Source organism: Rhipicephalus microplus, chromosome 9, assembly GCF_043290135.1.
Source record: "Rhipicephalus microplus isolate Deutch F79 chromosome 9, USDA_Rmic, whole genome shotgun sequence".
NCBI classification, from domain to species: domain Eukaryota; kingdom Metazoa; phylum Arthropoda; class Arachnida; order Ixodida; family Ixodidae; genus Rhipicephalus; species Rhipicephalus microplus.
In genome coordinates, this window is record NC_134708.1 from 6,167,529 (window position 1) to 6,185,819 (window position 18,291).

General features: G+C 43.0%; 1 protein-coding gene across 1 annotated transcript in view; it reads right to left on the bottom strand.

Annotated features, from left to right (window-relative positions):
- The window catches only part of LOC119164829 (uncharacterized), a 49,318-nt gene that overhangs the window by 18,095 nt on the left and 12,932 nt on the right, over positions 1-18,291 (bottom strand). The window contains exon 2 of the mRNA XM_075874287.1: positions 1,204-1,420. Within this exon, the coding sequence (XP_075730402.1) occupies positions 1,204-1,420 (217 nt within the window). The remainder of the gene's footprint in view (positions 1-1,203; positions 1,421-18,291) is intronic.

Genomic DNA, 18,291 nt, shown 5'->3' on the forward strand with positions numbered 1-18,291 from the left:
GGGACCGGTGTGACAACCTTAAAAAATAAGAAATAACAGGCATGTTCATGTTTTCACACAACAAACCCAGGTGGCCCCAATAGACCGCAGTAACAGCTTCACTTCAGAGCAAGCCTTGCGCTATCTCGGCCCTCACCTCCTACTAAATAGTTGCAAAGAAGAATCTATACATCGTGGGATAAGAATATTAAGAAATTTCATCGAATAATTATTCTCGCCAGGAATGTCTCCCGTTAATATCAATGACTGTTTCGGCGGCAAGGAGTATTAATGGCAGTAGTGAGCTTGAAACCACGCAATAACAGGTAACTATATCTTCTTTCTGTATTAAAAACATACTAAAAGGGCGATTCCACGTAAGATCAAACAAAGCATGGCTGGTCGCCCTTTTGAATTTCTTTTTAAAATTTTATATAGTGTTACCAGATGCGTGTAAAGAAGAGATCCGCAAGTGGTTTTGCTGTAAAAAAAAAGCTTTTTTCGAAGCACAATAAATGAATAATGACGAAATGGTGAAGTGCTACGCTTACCAGTTCTGCTGTTCTTTCTCTTCAAAGTTGGCGATGAAATACACATAATATATTAAAGGTGCGTGTTTAGAATTTGTTAAGCTAAATATAGGCGTAATTGTGCTTACGTTCAGGTATTTATTGCTTCTTTGAGTAGTTCAGATATTTTTATAGAAATCTCAAAATTGGCACAAAAAAACGTTTTTTTTTGTCTACTTTGCACACCTTTATTTCAAAAAGGACTTACGACAAAGCAGTGAAAATTCCGCATTACTTTTGCAGCAGGCTTATTTAAAAAACTGCCAAAGCTTATGTTAATAACACTTCTCAATGAAAAGATATAATCGCGTCAACTTCAAGAAAAGATCATGTAAGAGAAACTTTTGACGAAGATGAAAAAAAAACATTTTTTATATTTCTTAAACTTTCCCTATTTATTTTTCTGCAAATCAGCTTTTACAATAAATAAAAACATTTTGCATGATGCAGTTTCTCTTGAAGTTACGGCTCGTTAAAAATGCCCTTTCGCAAGGATATGCAGTTGTAGATCGGACTTCCTGCCCGCTAAGTGTGGAATGCAGGCCTATAGTCGGCAGTTTCTTTGCTCCCGCATCCTGCTGTACCAGTTCAAGTAAACCACCGTAACTCGAATAGCCACATTGAGACGACGTGAACTCCATCGTGGAAAACTCACTCGCATATCCGCTTCAGTTCGGCCTCGGTGGTGGCGAACGCGAGGCTCTTGTTGCGTGACAACAGGTCAAGCTTGCGCACGCACTCGGTGACCACCTCGTTGTGGCACGAGCCATTGCTGACGTCATCACTGTTGGAGCCGTTAGCTGCCCGACTGGATCGTTGCACCGTGGCGGCCCAGCAGATGTTCCATCCGCAGCTGCACAGTAGTACCGCACCTGCAACATTATTACGGGTAAAATTGATCAACTTTAAAGAGACTATAAATGGCTAATAAAGAGGAGTGTATGCCACAGTGAACACTGAATCCTTCAGAATGTCTATAACTAAGAGGACGTCCGAGCTTCGCTTTCGGTGTGCTTCGGTGGAACGGTGGGTATACGGTGCTGGGCTGCTGAGCCGATGTTCCCAGGTTCAATCCCGGCCATGGCAGGTGCAATGGTAGAAGCCGGCGTGCTGTGCAATGTCAGTGCGCACGTTAAGGAACCCCGGGTGGTCGGAATTTCCGGAGCCTTCCACTTCGGCGTCTCTCATAATTATATCGTATGGTTTTGGGACCTAACACCCCAATTGATATGAGCTTTTCACTTTCAAGTGTTAGAACACAAAATTGGAGGATCCTTAAGCGTCGCCTTTAAGAGTTGAACGTGATAGCGACTTCTTATGCCTAGTGTGTAGCTTAAGCACATAGCGCAAACTCTTTATTATGTGATGTTACTCGGAAAGATTAAATTGTAGATTACTACAATATAATTTGAACGCGGGCTGTGTTGGTGACGCTTTCACATATGGTTGCATGCAGTGCAGGCGCGTAGCTCGAAATTTTTTTCGGGGGAAGAAGGACACCACTTTAATTTCGGGAAGGGCACCCCCCTTAAAATGGTCGTTTCTCAGTCTTTGTGCCACAGAAAAAAAATAATTATGGGGGTGGGGGGCACCTGCCCAATGTGCTATCCCGTGGCCACGCCCCTGATTTTCAGTGCAAGGGGTAGCATGCTTTGAAAGGCCAGTGTTTTTCACACACCCCCTAAACAGGCTCGCGCACCATTCCTACGCGTGACCAACCTCCTCCCACGAGAAGCAACGTCAACTCGACGATCGGAGACGTGACGCAGCTCGTCGATTGGTCTAAATCAGGTCTCAACAAACAACTATGAAGTCAACGTCTCCGATCGCCCAGTCGACATCAATGCGTCACTCAAACCACGAGCGATTGTGTGCGTGAAACGTTTTCGAACTTGCTGTGCAAATTTACGCGTTTACGGGAAGAGCGCGCTACTCACGCACGAAGAAGTGTGAATAGTGACCATTGTTCGCACTTGTCCTTTGTATAGCTGTGCGTTCATTTCATGCTTCTTTCTTTCTGTTTGAGCCACGTGCTTTAGGTGTCTAGCTGTAACTGTTGTTTGCCCATCCTCGTTCTGTGTATGCTCAGTTCGTTCGTGCTTTCGGCTTGAAGTGCGCGCTGCAAGTTACGAGCTGCTTGCTGTTCTTTGCCTGACTTTGCAATTTGCTACTACAGCATTCATTCCTTCGCCCTTGTGGCGGAGCAATGCACAATTAATGTTCAACTACCTCTCCGAGGGCACGTTTCGCTTTTGTGTTACACCCGTTTCTAAATAGAAGGATCAACCACGTTTTTTTTCCTGTATTTCCAAACGTAGGCGAGGTTGTGTGGTAGAACACCTGCTTGCCACGCATATTACCTGGGTTAGATCCTCACTCTGACCCGGAATTTTCCACTTATTTTATTTACATCTTTCTCCAGATTTGGGTCACGGACAATATGATGATTTATTCGCTCACAACCAACGACACTGACATTGACGCCAACGCCGAAGCGGGATTTTCTGCGAAACGAACTATCACGTTGAAAGAGGTTTTCAGCAAGCTACGGAAAATCATTGCGGAAATACGACACCGTTTCTTTCCGTATGCGCGTGCAATGGTCGCGCATGCGCACTCGTCAGCCGGTTCCGTGTTTACGTCTTTCCGTAACGTGTTTCCGTATAACTTGCTAAAAACCTCTAATAGCGTAATCGGACCGAGTTCGTATCCCAGTCGCTGGCCTGTCTGCGCCTCTCGGTCGGCACCTATAAGCCTTGCCGCAAGGAAGCACAAAATGCGGGTGCCCTCCACTTCCTCTATATCCATGCATGCGGCACACAAGACACGGCAATCAATACTGTGCTCCCTTAGCGCTGTTTCATGGGCGATAGCTAAGCCTCTGCAATGCTGAAGCACCTCATAGATACGTGTACGACCAATGGTAAAGGGTGCATGCAAATAGCTCGCCGTTTGTGGCCTATATACAATGTCTTGGTGATGGCCGAGTGGCTAAATGCACCGAGGTTGGGATCTTATTTAAAGTGTAGCGCCGCGCAACGAAAATGGACTGTGTATACACACAGAGACAGCGATACTTCCAACAATGCGCCGCAGAGCGCTGCTTCCAACGTTCGCATTCTGCTATTCTTACAACGAAAGGTCATAGGTCCGAACCCTTGGTGTCAAGTGAACCGAATATTTTCAATATTTTTTTTTTATTAGCATGCATCTACCTCGAATTCGCGCTCACATAAACGCCAATTTTTCGCTCACAACCAGCGACGCCATAGCCGACGCTAGCCCAGGCATTTCTACGAAACGAGCTCTTCAACGCGAACTCGTTGAAACGTCAATATAATGCGCAACAACATTTTCCCTATTGAGAAATTAAGCGGAATGTGTAGCATATAATTTTCACAACCAAAGGGCCTCAGTATAATGGTAACGTTAGTAGCAAGGTCTCAGTAGAATTTATCGCAAATAGACCACCCATCACAGAGGAGGAGAATATTTCAAACCAGAATAAATTTTTTCTTGCGCATTCCACTCCAATCCACGCAAGAAAAACTTGCGGACGTCATCCTTGTGTAGAACACCAAGAAGGTTGAAAAAGAATGCTACATGTGGTGGCAGTCGTTGCTCAAGAGTGAAGCCATGCCTTCTATAATACGGTGACAGCACCAGCCGTATCACTAAGGGCCAGATTAGCTGTTGGAGTTCGGCAACGGAAAGGAAACGTTTTCAACGCAAGCCCACCAAGTTTAATATTGCAACTTTTACCGGTCACATACTGTTCCAGCCTGCCTTTGTGTTGCTTGCCTTCCTAAGTAAGCTACGACATATTGGGAAACTTATTGGAGATAAAGTCACCAATACTCGTCTTCATGTGCCACTTTTATCTTGAACGAATAATAGCGCCACAAGAACAACAATAGCGCTGTAGTCTACTTCCCTCTTTTCGTCGTCGTTTTTGTGGCGCTGTTATTCGTTCAAGATGGAAGCACACCAACTCACGCAATTGATTCTTCTGGTGCCACTTTTATCGGGAAGAGTAATCTATTATTTCGTACTTAACATAGCGTTTAACACTAACCGAGCAAAGCCATTGGATTTCTAAGTAAGCACCATAAAAAAAGCCTGTTTCCGAGATCTCTCGATGACAAAAGTTGGCTTCCCTTGTGCTGGCAAGGCATTTCAAAAGCTTCCATTCGAGGATTTTTTCAAGCACCTTGAAGGAGGCCAAGCTCGTTTTCACCAGCTCGAGCTGGAAAACCTGGCTCCGGTGCACCGTAGCGCTCGCTGATGTACAGCAAAACGACAAAAGGACAGGCCTGGCTACATCAAAACTTCCTCAGTTGTGGGAGGTTTCGATTGATTCGATGGTTTTCTGTCCCAATAAAGTACTGGGCATGTCTCTTCGGCTTTCACTGCAGACCGGGCTTAGAGGCTCGCTTTCGATGAGGTTCATTCTTCATGCTACCTCACACCTATTCCGACACACCTGCCTTAGCTGCGTCGGCACAAAGCCTTCTCGGGACGTCTTTGTGTCGATGGCGCTCAAAACTGTATACGCCTGTCAGAGCGCATGCACTTGCTGGATAGAATGTATATCCCTAAAACGTGAATTTCTTTTTTTAATAGAGAATTTCTACGGAGCGAAACGAGGGCTACGAGGTTTCTGGAGCGCTAATACAACAATCAACATCGAATAAATGTTTCCTTCGAAGTCCCATTAAAAAGCTTCAGTCAGCTTGTACAAAATGTTTATAGCAAAAAAAAAAAACACGAAAGAACAAAGAAAGGCTACGCCGCCAAGCGCTTGGTGTGGTGCGGGAGAGCTATGCATGTGTTTTCCGCACAAACAAATGTTCTGATGTAATATGAATGTTCTGATATAACGTCCTTAATAGCAGGAAAATGGGAGAATTGAACTCACAGAATTGGAGCTTCTCCTTCTCAAGTGCTTTTGCTTTGCTTCATTAAAAAATATGCCTATTGCTTTGATGGGCTGAAAGTCTTTTCGACGAAAAATTCCAGTGCAAGATACTGCGTTATGGAAAACCAGCAGATAATGAAGCTAAGCCATGTATATGGGCACAGTGCCTAGAAGCACTATATAGTATAGGGGATGTTAAATCTACTCGTTAGAGTGTACTGCAGTGATTGCGATATAGATGCGCAAAAAGTGAAGTGGACGAAAAGACAACTTGCCTTCGTGATGAATACGAGCCCTGGTCCTCACACAGCTTCAAGAACATCGAGGAATAATCATAGGAAAGGGGCATTTTCTGCTGCTGAGCAGCTTGCGCTATCGAAAATAGCAAAATTTGATAACTTTTTTTTCCTCCTACCCCTGTTTGTTCTCCAGAGCAAGGTAGCATACCAAGTTCATCCCTGGTGAATCTCCCTGCCTTTCTTCTATTATTAATCTCTAGTTCCCTGATCGAAATGATAAGTGTCTTCTATAAATGAACCAGCTCATCTGTTTGAAAGTTTGTCATTGCATATGCTGATACTGTGTAACGCGAAAGGCCAAATTGGAGCATTATTGGAACCAGGACGTATTTCAGAAACTAATCAGAACCTTTTTTCATTGTACATAGAACATGTCACTGAAGAACAGCCGAAATTAAAGCCGAAGTTTTCATCGATGCTCGTGTGGTCCAATTCATACTTGGCCACCCACAACACCAATCTGAATCCAAGATAGCAAATTTCAGCGTAACCGCGCGATATTACATGTAATTCAATTCAAGGGCCCTCGGAAGATAAGATTTCTTAATGTTCCAATCATTGCTACTTCCATTTGCCGACGAAGCAATATATCCTATACTCGTAGCATGGTGCTGCTTATAGTATCGCGTAAAACGCATCAGATAGTAAGCAGAAGCAGCCAATAATAGCTTTTCTTTTCACGTCGACAGTGCGATGAAATATCATCTGTTCACAAAAAAAAAAGCTAAAAGGACGGTGTTATTGTGTCGAAGTAAAACGCTATTCCCAGTCTCGCTGCATTGTATTTTGTATCGGTACAGCCCGGTAATCATTATTTTTGCGCTTCTTTTTTTTTTGCGTCCGATGCGTGGTTTTCTAACCAAATAAACATCATGATGATAGGTGTTCGCCATGGCATGGTTCCCCGACTGCCACCCACATAGCCGAGTCCTTGGCCGGATAGAGACGGCGTGGAAGCGACAGCGAGTACTGAAGAAGAAAAAGAAACGAAGAAAGGGAAAAGGTGGTTCGGAGGTTGACGGTCACCACTCAGCAAAAAGCAATGCCTCTGCTTGCTTCTGCTTTCCTTTGATCTCCTTCACTTGAATCCTGTCGCAACTTCAATCGAAGCGTCTCGTGATATCTGGACACTGCTCGAGGCACGGCCCTAGAAAAGGTGAAGCAGCCATTATCGCGAAATACCTCCCAAGAAGATCGTGGCCGACGGGGGCTGCGTTGCAGGAGCAGTTCGAGAATCCACAGCATCGACGCAAAAGAGCGCACTGGCACTTTGCGAAACGTTCTTGTAAAAGCCCGTATGTGTTCCAACCCCGCTTGCACAACCCTATACTACTTTAGCACTCACCGCCTTCTCCAATGTGTGTTTCTATGGAAGGGGGGAGGGGGTGTTGGGGAGCAGAGTAAAACCATGGTGGTGTCTCATCCAAATAACGTCACACAAAAGTGTAGCTAGCTGGGCCAGTTTATGTGGATCTATGGTTAAGCAGCGCAAAAAACAAGACGATGCACCGAGACAAAGAAGACAGGAGCAAGCGCTGCGGACTTTCAACTAAGCTTTTTGAACAAAAGTGAAACATATAGATACATACAGTGTCCGGCCGATGCATGCGCAAAGAAAAATATTTACACTTTTTTTTTGTTGCTTATAAATTTTGGTACGCCTAGGCATGTACTTCATGTAATCTTTTCATAAAGCGTCACCACTGACACATGCATTCGTCAGTTAGGATATATATATACATATATATATATATATATATATATATATATATATATATATATATATATATATATATATATATATATATATATATATATATATATATATATATATATATATATATATATATATATATATATATATGTAGTGTGTGTGTGTGTGTGTGTGTGTGTGTGTGTGTGTGTGTGTGTGTGTGTGTGTGTGTGCACTGTATGTGATTGAGCGCGCGGTAGTTATTGGGGTCGTCTATTTCGGGAAAAAATAAATATATTCCGTTGCTAAGAGGGCGCTCCAAACGTTGGGTATGGACGTGAAACTCTGTCGCGCTAAATAACTTACGTCATAAAACTGGAAGTTGGAGCAATAACAAAAAAAGGTATTTTTCTTCCTAATTCAAGGCGCTGATTTTAGTTACTTTATTAGAGCTATCATTTATGTTTTTTCATTATTTTGGCATTCGCGATATATTGCAAAGTTCTGCATGCTAAGCGTTTTGTAGAAAACACACAGATTTTGTCGTGAGCAACATATTTACTCCGTGAGATTCATAAGTTTGTATAATAAATGTTAAAATACTCTGGTAGCGAATTACACAGAAACATTGCCACAATATTGTGACAAAGTTATAAAAAAATCGCATTTTGGCCCATAATGTGGCTTTATTTTCGCAATTTAGTGGTGAAATAAGAAAATAAGATAAGAAAATAAGAAAAGTGAGAATAAAAAAATTAGTAATAATTTTTTTTTTGAACCGAGAAACAAGTTTTCGAACTGAAAAACCACAAAGTTGTAAGAACTTTGCCTTAGCCTCACCTCAACTGCATAGCACGTCAGCGCAGGATTCCAGCTGAACCCATTTCGCAATAAATAAGGAAATTCGTACAACTCCTTGCCATATATTTTAGCAATACTACAGTGCACCGCCTCAAAAACAGCAATAGCGCTAAAATTCGAGAACGTTATGTCCACCTTTGGATCATTGAAATACAGGCTATTGATCAACCACTACATAGCGCAAAGACATAGAAGCATAAAGTACGTCATGGCTTGCAGGGCAACTCTGGAACATCGTGTTTGGCTTCTGATAATTCAGATACACAATCTTACGCAATAATTAACGACATAACTAAACTACATTTTGCTTAAGGTATTTTTGTGATGTTTCAGGCATAGGTCGACACGTGGCCACTTACCACTGGTTTGAGTAATGAAATATTTTATCTATGTGTACACGTCCTAGATGATTTGATATAGTGCCCGTAATAAATTACACGTCCGTTACGATTTAAAAACAGCATTTAACATTTTGTTTAATGGTCCTAGAATGTTAAAAGCCAATCCAGAAGTAGTGACTGGCTTTTAACGATATAAGAACTCGCATATCAGGGCAGCAAGAAGGAGATGGGGTGCATGTGAGTGCATACGTGTGCGTGCATCTTAGAAAGAAATAAACAAAATAAACGAGAAAAACAATGGTTTGGCCACCCTTTTGTTGACATTGAGAATTACTGGGGTCTATTTTTGACATTGAGCTGCCTCTTGCAAGCTAGCTCTGGCTAGCGTCAGGTGCAGCCTCAAGAATGCTTCACGCGCTGGACGAACCTCAGGAAGTATACAAGCCGTTCGCTGAAGTTTGCCCTTGAATTGAACGCCGTGGCTCGGGTGAGGAACTTCGCATATCTTGCAAAACAACATAACTTTTTGAAGTGCTTTCGCAGCCCACTTATTATGCAGCAGTTGTTTTTTGCTTTCGAATAGGCTGGTGTTCTGCCGTGAGGTGAATGTACCTTTGACAGCTCTACGAAACGCTGTTGTGAGTGACTATAGGGACGCTCCAGGGACACTTTTCACACAGTTTCTTCACGTTGCTGTTACTTTCTTCGTGTTACTTCTCTTGAAATAGACACTAATCTTCGTGAAACGTAAATAGTGCTTGCAGTGCTCCCTACACAGTTTTATAAACGCTACCTGTGTACTTCTTTTATAGAGCCGTCACGTCGTCTTAACATTATATGTGGTTAGTTGCCATGCGCTGAAGTTCATTTATGTAGCAGTGTCCAGGGCCAGCATTCTCGCGAGCATGAACGCTTCATATAAGCTTCTAGTGTTGATTGATATGTGGGGTTTAACGTCCCAAAACCACCATATGATTATGAAAGACGTTGTAGTGGAGGGCTTCGGAAATTTTGACCACCTGGGGTTCGTTAACGTGCGTCCAAATCTGAGCAAACGGGCCTGCAGCATTTCCGCCTACACAGAAAACGCAGCCGCCGAAGCCGGGATTCGATCCCGCGACTTTCGGGTCAGCAGCCGAGTACCTTAGCCACTAGACCACCACGACGGGGCTCAGCTTCTGATGTTGATAATACGCATGTTCCAGTTGGCATCGTTGCACAAGTGCTAACAACTGGTTATATAAACACCTGCAACTCTTAAACCATGTCTGTGAGTGTGACATCTGTACATAAATTTAGCGTCATTTCATGACGTGTCACTCAATAAAAAAAATTTAAACATGATCACCTTTTCTCCACATGCTTCGCATAACGTTCATTCTCAGGTACGTGGGATCTGCCAATTTTTTCGACGTAGTTGGATGGGCTTCCTAATACGCCTACAAATCACCGAATGGGCGCGTTTTCGTCGTGACACCTGTCGAACAAAAGGCGTTAAGGAGACTTCTTCCACTACATGACATTTATGTAGTGTTTTTTTTTTTTCGAAACAGCTGCAATGCCCCGCCGCGATGGTCTAGTGGCTAAGGTACTTGGCTGCTGACCCGCAGGTCGCGGGATCGAATCCCGGCTGCGGCGGCTGCATTTCCGATGGAGGCGGAGATACTGTAGGCCCGTGGCTCAAATTCGGGCGCACGTTAAAGAACCCCAGGTGGTCGAAATTTTCGGAGCCCTCCACTACGGCATCTCTCATAATCATATGGTGGTTTTGGGACGTTAAGCTCGACATATCAATAAATCAATCAATCATCTAAACAGCTGCAAGTAATATTGTGGCTTTGTGGTAGGGCACCTGCTTGCCACGTGATCAGCCCGGGTTCAATCCCCAGTAGACCGAAAATTTTATTGTTTATTTTATTTACTTCTTTCTAGATTTTTCGCTCACTGACGATTTTTCGCTTACAGGCAACGGGGCCAACACCGACGGCGAAATCTCTGTGACACGAGCTAAAGAACGCTATCGCGTTAAAAACCCATCGAGACTATACATAACATACAATTGCAATCGCAATGAAAGCATCTGCTAGGACAATGTCCCATTGTCAGTAGCTTCCACCAGCAATAAGACCCAGTATCTACATTTGACGTATCCGATATTGCTTGTTTGGCAGGGAGGGCCTTTCAATAAGAGTCAAACGCCAGAAAAACATACGTATTCAAATGGACGTTACAGAATCGCAGGTGCTCAAAACAAAGACCTCCAACTTAAGCAGTTCTTTTAGCCGGGATATTAAGTTTCATATATATTTTTTTCTTTTTTTACATACACTGATGTTTTTCGCAGAAGTAGTGTGCCCCTTGCTTTTTGTTTTGTTTTGGGGAAGGAGGTGGGAGAGACAAGGTCTTTCAAGACGGCCATTTTCTCTGATATGTTTCAGTCTTGTAGATTGATATATTAATCGCCCGCACTGCAGAAATGTACCTCAACTTATTTTTAAAATGAAACCAGCTAAAGAACGAGCTTTTTTTATTGTGCAGCTGTTTTCATTCTGAGGCCTACGTCTACAGTCTCTAGCCCTGTTAGTATAAAAACGATTGAAGCAAGTGCAGCTTCTTTTAGCTTTTTTTTATTTTTCAGTTATACAATGAAGACACTGGTAATACTACGAGCTGATCTATTGAAATATTCATGGCATTGCTGTCTAGACACAATGGATCAACATTAATCTAGAAAGACGCCTTAGCATATCAAAAAGGGATCTTCTAGGGCGAAGGAGAGGCAAGCAAATAAATATCGTAGCACTAGAAGACACAGAAAGGTGTAATAGTTAGTTGCCTGACGTTCTCAGTTTGCGCGGCAGTTTTTACTTGTGCGCCTTCGCAGTCCTTTGAACCACAAAGATATGAGAAATTTGAAATGATGTCCAATTCCGGTATTGTGTAAACTGCTGCCGTTTGATGTTCACAAAAACAGCAACAGTACTGTGACTGCGTGCGCGCGCTTTGAGAAAGGAAACGGTAACGTTGACGGATTCTAAATATCGCAAAGTCAAGAAGAAATACGGTAGGTCCAAGGTATGGGCGTAGCCAAAGGTGGGAGGGGGGGGGGGGTAAAACTTTTCCCGAATCTTTTTATTTTCGGTACATGGTCTGAGGGCATGATCTTTATTAGGTCAAAGCCGTACATACCTCACCAATTACGAAAATTGACCGTCAGTGGTATCGACGTCCTGAGGCGTTGGCGTCACCTCAAGTGACGCAAAAAATCCTTATCACAGGATGACACCACGCTATTATATGACGTCATCATGCTTAAGCAATTGCAGAAATTTTGTGACGTCACGTGAGGACGCCTTCGTATGACATCATTACTCGGGAGAAGGTGGACCAATCCTGAAGGGCAGTGTAAAACAAGGTATAAGGTGCAGAAAGTTGCAATCCCGGAAGCAATGCTACGTCACTTTACACGCAGAAGCCTTTCGGGGTGGGCTGAGGCAGGCTCAATAGATCGATTAAGAAGAAAAAGAAGAAAACTGCTTTCACTTTCAAGTTTTTAAGAGCTTGAAGGCATAAGGGATCTTGCGAGTTGTTTAGTGCTCGGTTGTTTCTCTCTACCTTTCTTTGCTCTTGCGACTTTCAATCTCCTCCTTCACTTTCCCCAATGCATGAAGGTTATTCTAAGCTGGTTTACAACTCTACCTTTTCTCTCGCTCTTGTTTTCCTTCCTCGATTCTAGGTATACAAAGCGCGAGAAAAACAAAAACAAAAAAGTCTATATAAAAAGCGAGAGAGATGAGAGCCGTACGAAAAGCGAGAGCGCTGCTAGAGCGTAACAAGAACACGGGTCTTACAGCCGCTAATAGATTTATCTGGAATGCCGTTATAATGGACTCGCCGCCCTTGCTTTGCTTCGTGTTCACAGCTCAATAACGGCTTTCAGCGTTGCAGTGTATCTCCCTTTAGAAGGGTTTTCCTCTGAGAAGATGCTCTTGATAAGCAATGTCAAATACGTCATTGTTTCACGCAGTGTTCGAGGTTGTCTCTATGTCACTGTAGACCACTTGGTGCCTCCTCTTAGAAAAAAAAAATTGACAGCATATTGCGTTCGGTTGTGAGCACGTGCACTTGGTTGGCTGTTGGTTAACTCTCTACCTAGGTTTAGCTAACACTGTTCGCTTTTTTTTTTCATCTCTCTTTCAGCTGCGGCACTTGTGTCAGCGTGCAAACTCTCAATATTGTACGTCAGCAAGAGCGCGTATTTATGATGGAAATATCTGTGCATTCAGGCCACTGATATGGCAATAGAACACTCATTACATGCGCCGCCAGTAACCATTACGGCGAGTGTTTCACACTTGCTCTGATGGCTACTTGTGGCGCAGAATGACAGTCCCCCATCCCACTTACAAAGTGGACGGAGGGACGACCGCCACAATTGGCAGAGCATCGGACGCGTTATTCGAAGGTCGCAGGCTCGGTACCTGCCGGTGGCAAGTTATCTTTTCTTCCACTTTTTTTCTTCCACTGCTATTTTTTTCTTGGCATCATAACTTTTGTTAGTTGTCATTAATGTTGGGTCTATCTAAAAATGAGTCCTTATTTGTACTTTTTTTCTTCGTTACATATATAAGGATATGTTAAAGTAATCTATAGAACGTTTACCACATACCTACATTACTTGTTGGCTGTTTATTACAGCGTTCCCTATGGCACAGCTTTAAGGTGTACTTAACATGGAAGACTGCAAAAGTAGTTTTTTTTTTTAAACGACGACATTGTGTGATGTAAACAGCGAGAATTCGGTGACAGCGGCTTAAGTGAATAATTCCAGTCACTGTTCTTATGACTTTTTTCTATTACTACTAATGCTGATGTATTGCCTATAATGAGATTAGGAAAAAGAAATAAAAGAAAAAAAAGACTGTACACAGTAAGAGTGTACTTGTTTTACTATCGTATGTTTTACCAGTTCTATGCAACGTACCGGACCGTGTGTCACTGCTGTTTACCGGCTGGATCCAGTTGAGGAGGAGGAGGAGGAGGAGGAGGAATAAACTTTATTGTAAGAAACCAGCAGGTTTTGGTGGCCATACGAAAACAAACACACGCTCGTGAACTCAAAAGCGACAAGTAAAAAAAGAAAGAACAATTATTAGAAATATCGCATAAGGGAACATACCTTCCGACAATTTTTTCGGGTTCTTTTTAAGTTTATCCTAGCTCTGAAAAAGGAGACCGCAGGTTTCGAAATATAATCACCAGAACTAGCCAGCTAATACGTGCGCTGTTTCGTTTCACTTTCAACAAGGTCCAGAGTGTGTTTTTTTTTTTTTTCCTAATCGATGATAGGTTTGTTGCTATGGCGTGAAATGCACTTGTTCTTTTCGGCTCATTCTAATGCACTGGGTATCTGCTTACATTTTGCCGTAACATGGTGAGGAACAGTACATTTGTTTCAACTTCTTTTAACGTTCACAAGAAAGAGTAATATGTGAGATTTACGATACTGGGCCCCTCGAAGAAACAACGATTTGAACCGGAGAGGCGACGGCCCGTCTTTCTTGACCTTTATAAAAGAAATACATTGTGCCGCGAAGAAAAAACATGTTTGCGTAAAAAAATTACGAAAAAAAAACCCTCGAGTTTCTTATCTTTCTTTAAACAAGACCCCAGAGTGATCGATATAAGGACACTGAAGAGCGACCTCTTCATCGATCGCGCATAGATAAAATAAATAAAATAAAGAAGATCTAGAATTCGAGAGCACGATTCGAAAAGCATTTTTTTTATGTTAACGTATTATCGTCTTTCTCCTGACATGTGCCCTTTGTTTAAATGACAGGGCACAGTTTGTTCATTTGTTCATTTCATATTTTTTGGTTTTTTTTTTCTTATGCCGACAGAACTTTGTGTGATGGACGGGGACAAACTGCAATGCAATAGACGTGCTGCTAAGGCAGAACTCGAAGGAAAATCAAGATTTGTTCTCTTTGGCTGAAGCTTCATTCAGGTGAATGGCGCAATGACCAACAAAAAGGCAGTGCTCAAAAAGAAATTGGTATCTTTCTTTATCAATATATAGCAATAAAACTTGGAACAAAAGACCTTGCTCACTTTTCTTCAAATATAACAGTTTCCTTAGATCGAGATGTACGGACTCAAGCCCGAAAAGGTTTTAGGTAATACTACGCAATTCTAACCTTCGAAACAAATATTAAAAAGGCGCTGGTGAATTTGGACGTCACCTCTTGTCGTCAAACAGGAAACACTACTCCTCTGTATAACGACGATGCCTGAAATGTTCCGAATGAGGTTAAAAAAAGCATAAAGGTAAGGTTCTCGAGGGATAAAAGTACTGAAAAAATAATCGCTTCAAAATGAAGTACATGGTGTGATGGAAGTTGTTTAAAAGTTAAATCATGTAGTTGTCAAATGAGACGGAGAGCAAGCAAGAAACGAAAAGGTAGGTAGGTTAACCAGACGAGCTAACGGCAAGTTCACTAATAAACTGCTGGTTACTTATTTCATTGCTAATATTGCAGTTAACAAGCAGTATAGTCTGATATAATGCCAGAGCGTGTCTTCTCACGCTTGCTGTATTAGGTTTATGCCCACGAAGACTGTCAGCGACTGTCAGCGCATACCACGACTCAGTGTTCTAATTTGGGCGCACGTTAAAGAACCCCAGGTGGTCAAAATTTCCGGAACCCTCCACTACGGCGTCTCTCATAATCATATAGTGCTTTTGGGACGTTAAACCCCACAAATCAATCGACTCAGTGTTCTAGAAGCTTCATCATTGTAGCAGAGCGTTTTGTCAAGATTACGCGCACAACGCGAGCATTACAGATTGTTCTGGAACTTACGCGGCCGCTAGTGATAACGCTGGAATATTCGCCGGCACATGTATCAAAGCTGACGTGCGTCACCGCTTGTCAGTTGATCGACGGCCGACGCTCCGTTCGCCACGCTATGAGTGTCACTGGGCATCGCTGTAATCTGGCTTTCCGTTGAACGGCCACAAGTTTGGACAAATAAACGGTTCAATTTCGGACGAGCCGTCTCTGCCTTCGTCAGCGTTATGACCCCATGACATCTGGGGGAGGTGCTGGATCGCAAACTTGAATGATCTATTAAAGGATCTGTTTGGATGAATTTTCACTATGACACCAGCGTTAAGGTGTTCTCTTCCAAGAGTGAGCCAATACATGTGCGGCGCAATTTATTCGGTGGAACTGTGATTACGGCGTTGGGCTGCGGACTCGAAGGTTGCGTTTCCGTTCCCAGCCGCGGCGGCCACATTTTGGTGGAGGCAAAATGGTAGCGGCCTGTGTACGGTTCGATGTCATTGCACGTGAAGAAACACCGGATGGTCGAAATTTCCGAAGCCCTTCACTGGGGCACCTCTTATAGTCATATCGTGGTTTATGGATGTGAAACACCAGATATTGTTATATTAATTTTTATTCAGTATTAACAGGTAAAAACATAAATATTGAATTAAGGGAGAAAAATGAAAAACAGGGCTCGGTTGATTGATTGATATGTGGGGTTTAACGTCCCAAAACCACTATATGATTATGAGAGACGCCGTAGTGGAGGGCTCCGGAAATTTCGACCACCTGGGGTTCTTTAACGTGCACCCAAATCTGAGCACACGGGCCTACAACATTTCCGCCTCCATCGGAAATGCAGCCGCCGCAGCCGGGATTTGAACCCACGACCTGCGGGTCAGCAGCCGTGTACCTTAGCCGCTAGACCCGCGGCGGGGCGAAAAACAGGGCTCGGGTTTTAACGAGTTTAATTAATATAGCCGGTATACTGCCCTACACAAAGGAAATGAATATGGGAGATTGAAAGAAGAATGAACAAGAGAAATCATGCTAAAATAGTGCGAGAGAATAAATTGAGAGAAAGGCGAGGAGGTTAACCACAATCGTAACATCCGGTTTGCTACCCCACACTAAGAGAATGGGGAAGAAAGATGAGAAGGACGGGGAGGGGGGGGGGGGAGAGTAAGGAGGCTAGAGATCTGAAATATAAGTTATACGGGGAGCCCATGAGGCCAAACAAAACAAAAAAGAAAAGAAAAGGCTACACGGTAATGGCCCTGTCGCAGTTAAACACACCGACGCAGACGTTCTCTTGACTATATATTGTTGTATTAGCCTCAAAAGACAGAAATCAAAGATAGATGCATCGCGCGTGTCGTACATACGCTTTCTATTACAATTCAGATGAGCCTTAATCTTGGGTTACTTTTTTTTAAGAGGACAGGTACATAAAAACATAGTGTCGTAGTTGGCCAAGTGGCTTTTAAATCATTGTCTTAGAGTCAGTCGGCTCGCTGGACACTATGTATACATGCTGGCTACATAAGCCGGAGTTGATTTAAAGAATGAACACCGTTAATAAAGTGTAGCGAGCACACTAATACGTCTTTATAACTCACGCATGCAATGTTTACGTCACACGCAGGCAAAAAAAACAAAAAACACTTATGCTACTAACTACAAATTTAAATTGAGCACTTTTTCGTCTGGTATATATGTAAAAAACAACAACAACACTGGAACTTTGACTAGCACCATATACGTCAACCTGAAGCTTAGATTGATCTAATTAGCTGTAGGATAATAAATCAAATAGCGAAATCACATTTTAGCTTTAATTTTATATCAGTATAAACAGCAGTCTGTCGATGGGGCTCATGCTGCAGCTAGGAGTGTTATTACCGTGCGATAACGAGCTAACCGAGCCATCCGTGTGGGGGATGATTAAGTGACCACCTACGCGGGCTCTTGTTTTTTATGATTGGCACGTGCCACTAACTTTCAGGTTCCACACCTTTAAATTCAGGTTGATCATGCTGTGTTTGTCTATACTAAACTTCCCCTTTTTTTTGCAGGTATCCATCGTGTTTACGTTTTTTTTTTTCACTCTAATCGAACTCTACAATTTTTTTACAACTACAATTTTTTTAAAGCGCAGCTCTCAGGCGGCATTTCCTGTGTTGAGTGGTGTTGCCGTTGCCGTTAGTGGCGTACTTGATAGACATGAAAAATAAAAAATAAAAAATACCAATGATCGGGGGGAGGGGGGGGGGCGGCACTGAACATTGACATTTTTCGTGCCATTCGCGTATTCTACCAAAGACACAGTAGTGTTGTTGTGTTTGGACAAATAATTTGCAAAAAGACCATATACAGGAGCCATGTTGGTCAGAAAATTGCGCTAACTGATGATAGCCTGGCAGAATAGCAACATAACAACCAGTCATTGAAGAATGCTGACTGCACAACGTGTGTGTGTGTGTGTGTGTGTTGATGATTGATTGATATGTGAAGTATAAAGTCCCAAAACCACCTTATGATTATGAAAGATGCCGTAGTGGAGGGCTCCGGAAATTTCGACCACCTGGGGTTCTTTGACGTGCACCCAAATCTGAGCACATGGGCCTACAACATTTCCTCCTCCATCAGAAATGCAGCCGAGATTCGATCCCGCGACCTGCGGGTCAGCAGCCGAGTACCTGAGCCACTAGACCACCACGGCGGGGCGCGTGTGTGTGTGTGTGCACGCTTTGCTGCTTCCCACCCACTGCAATGTGCTCAGCCATAATTCTTCATCG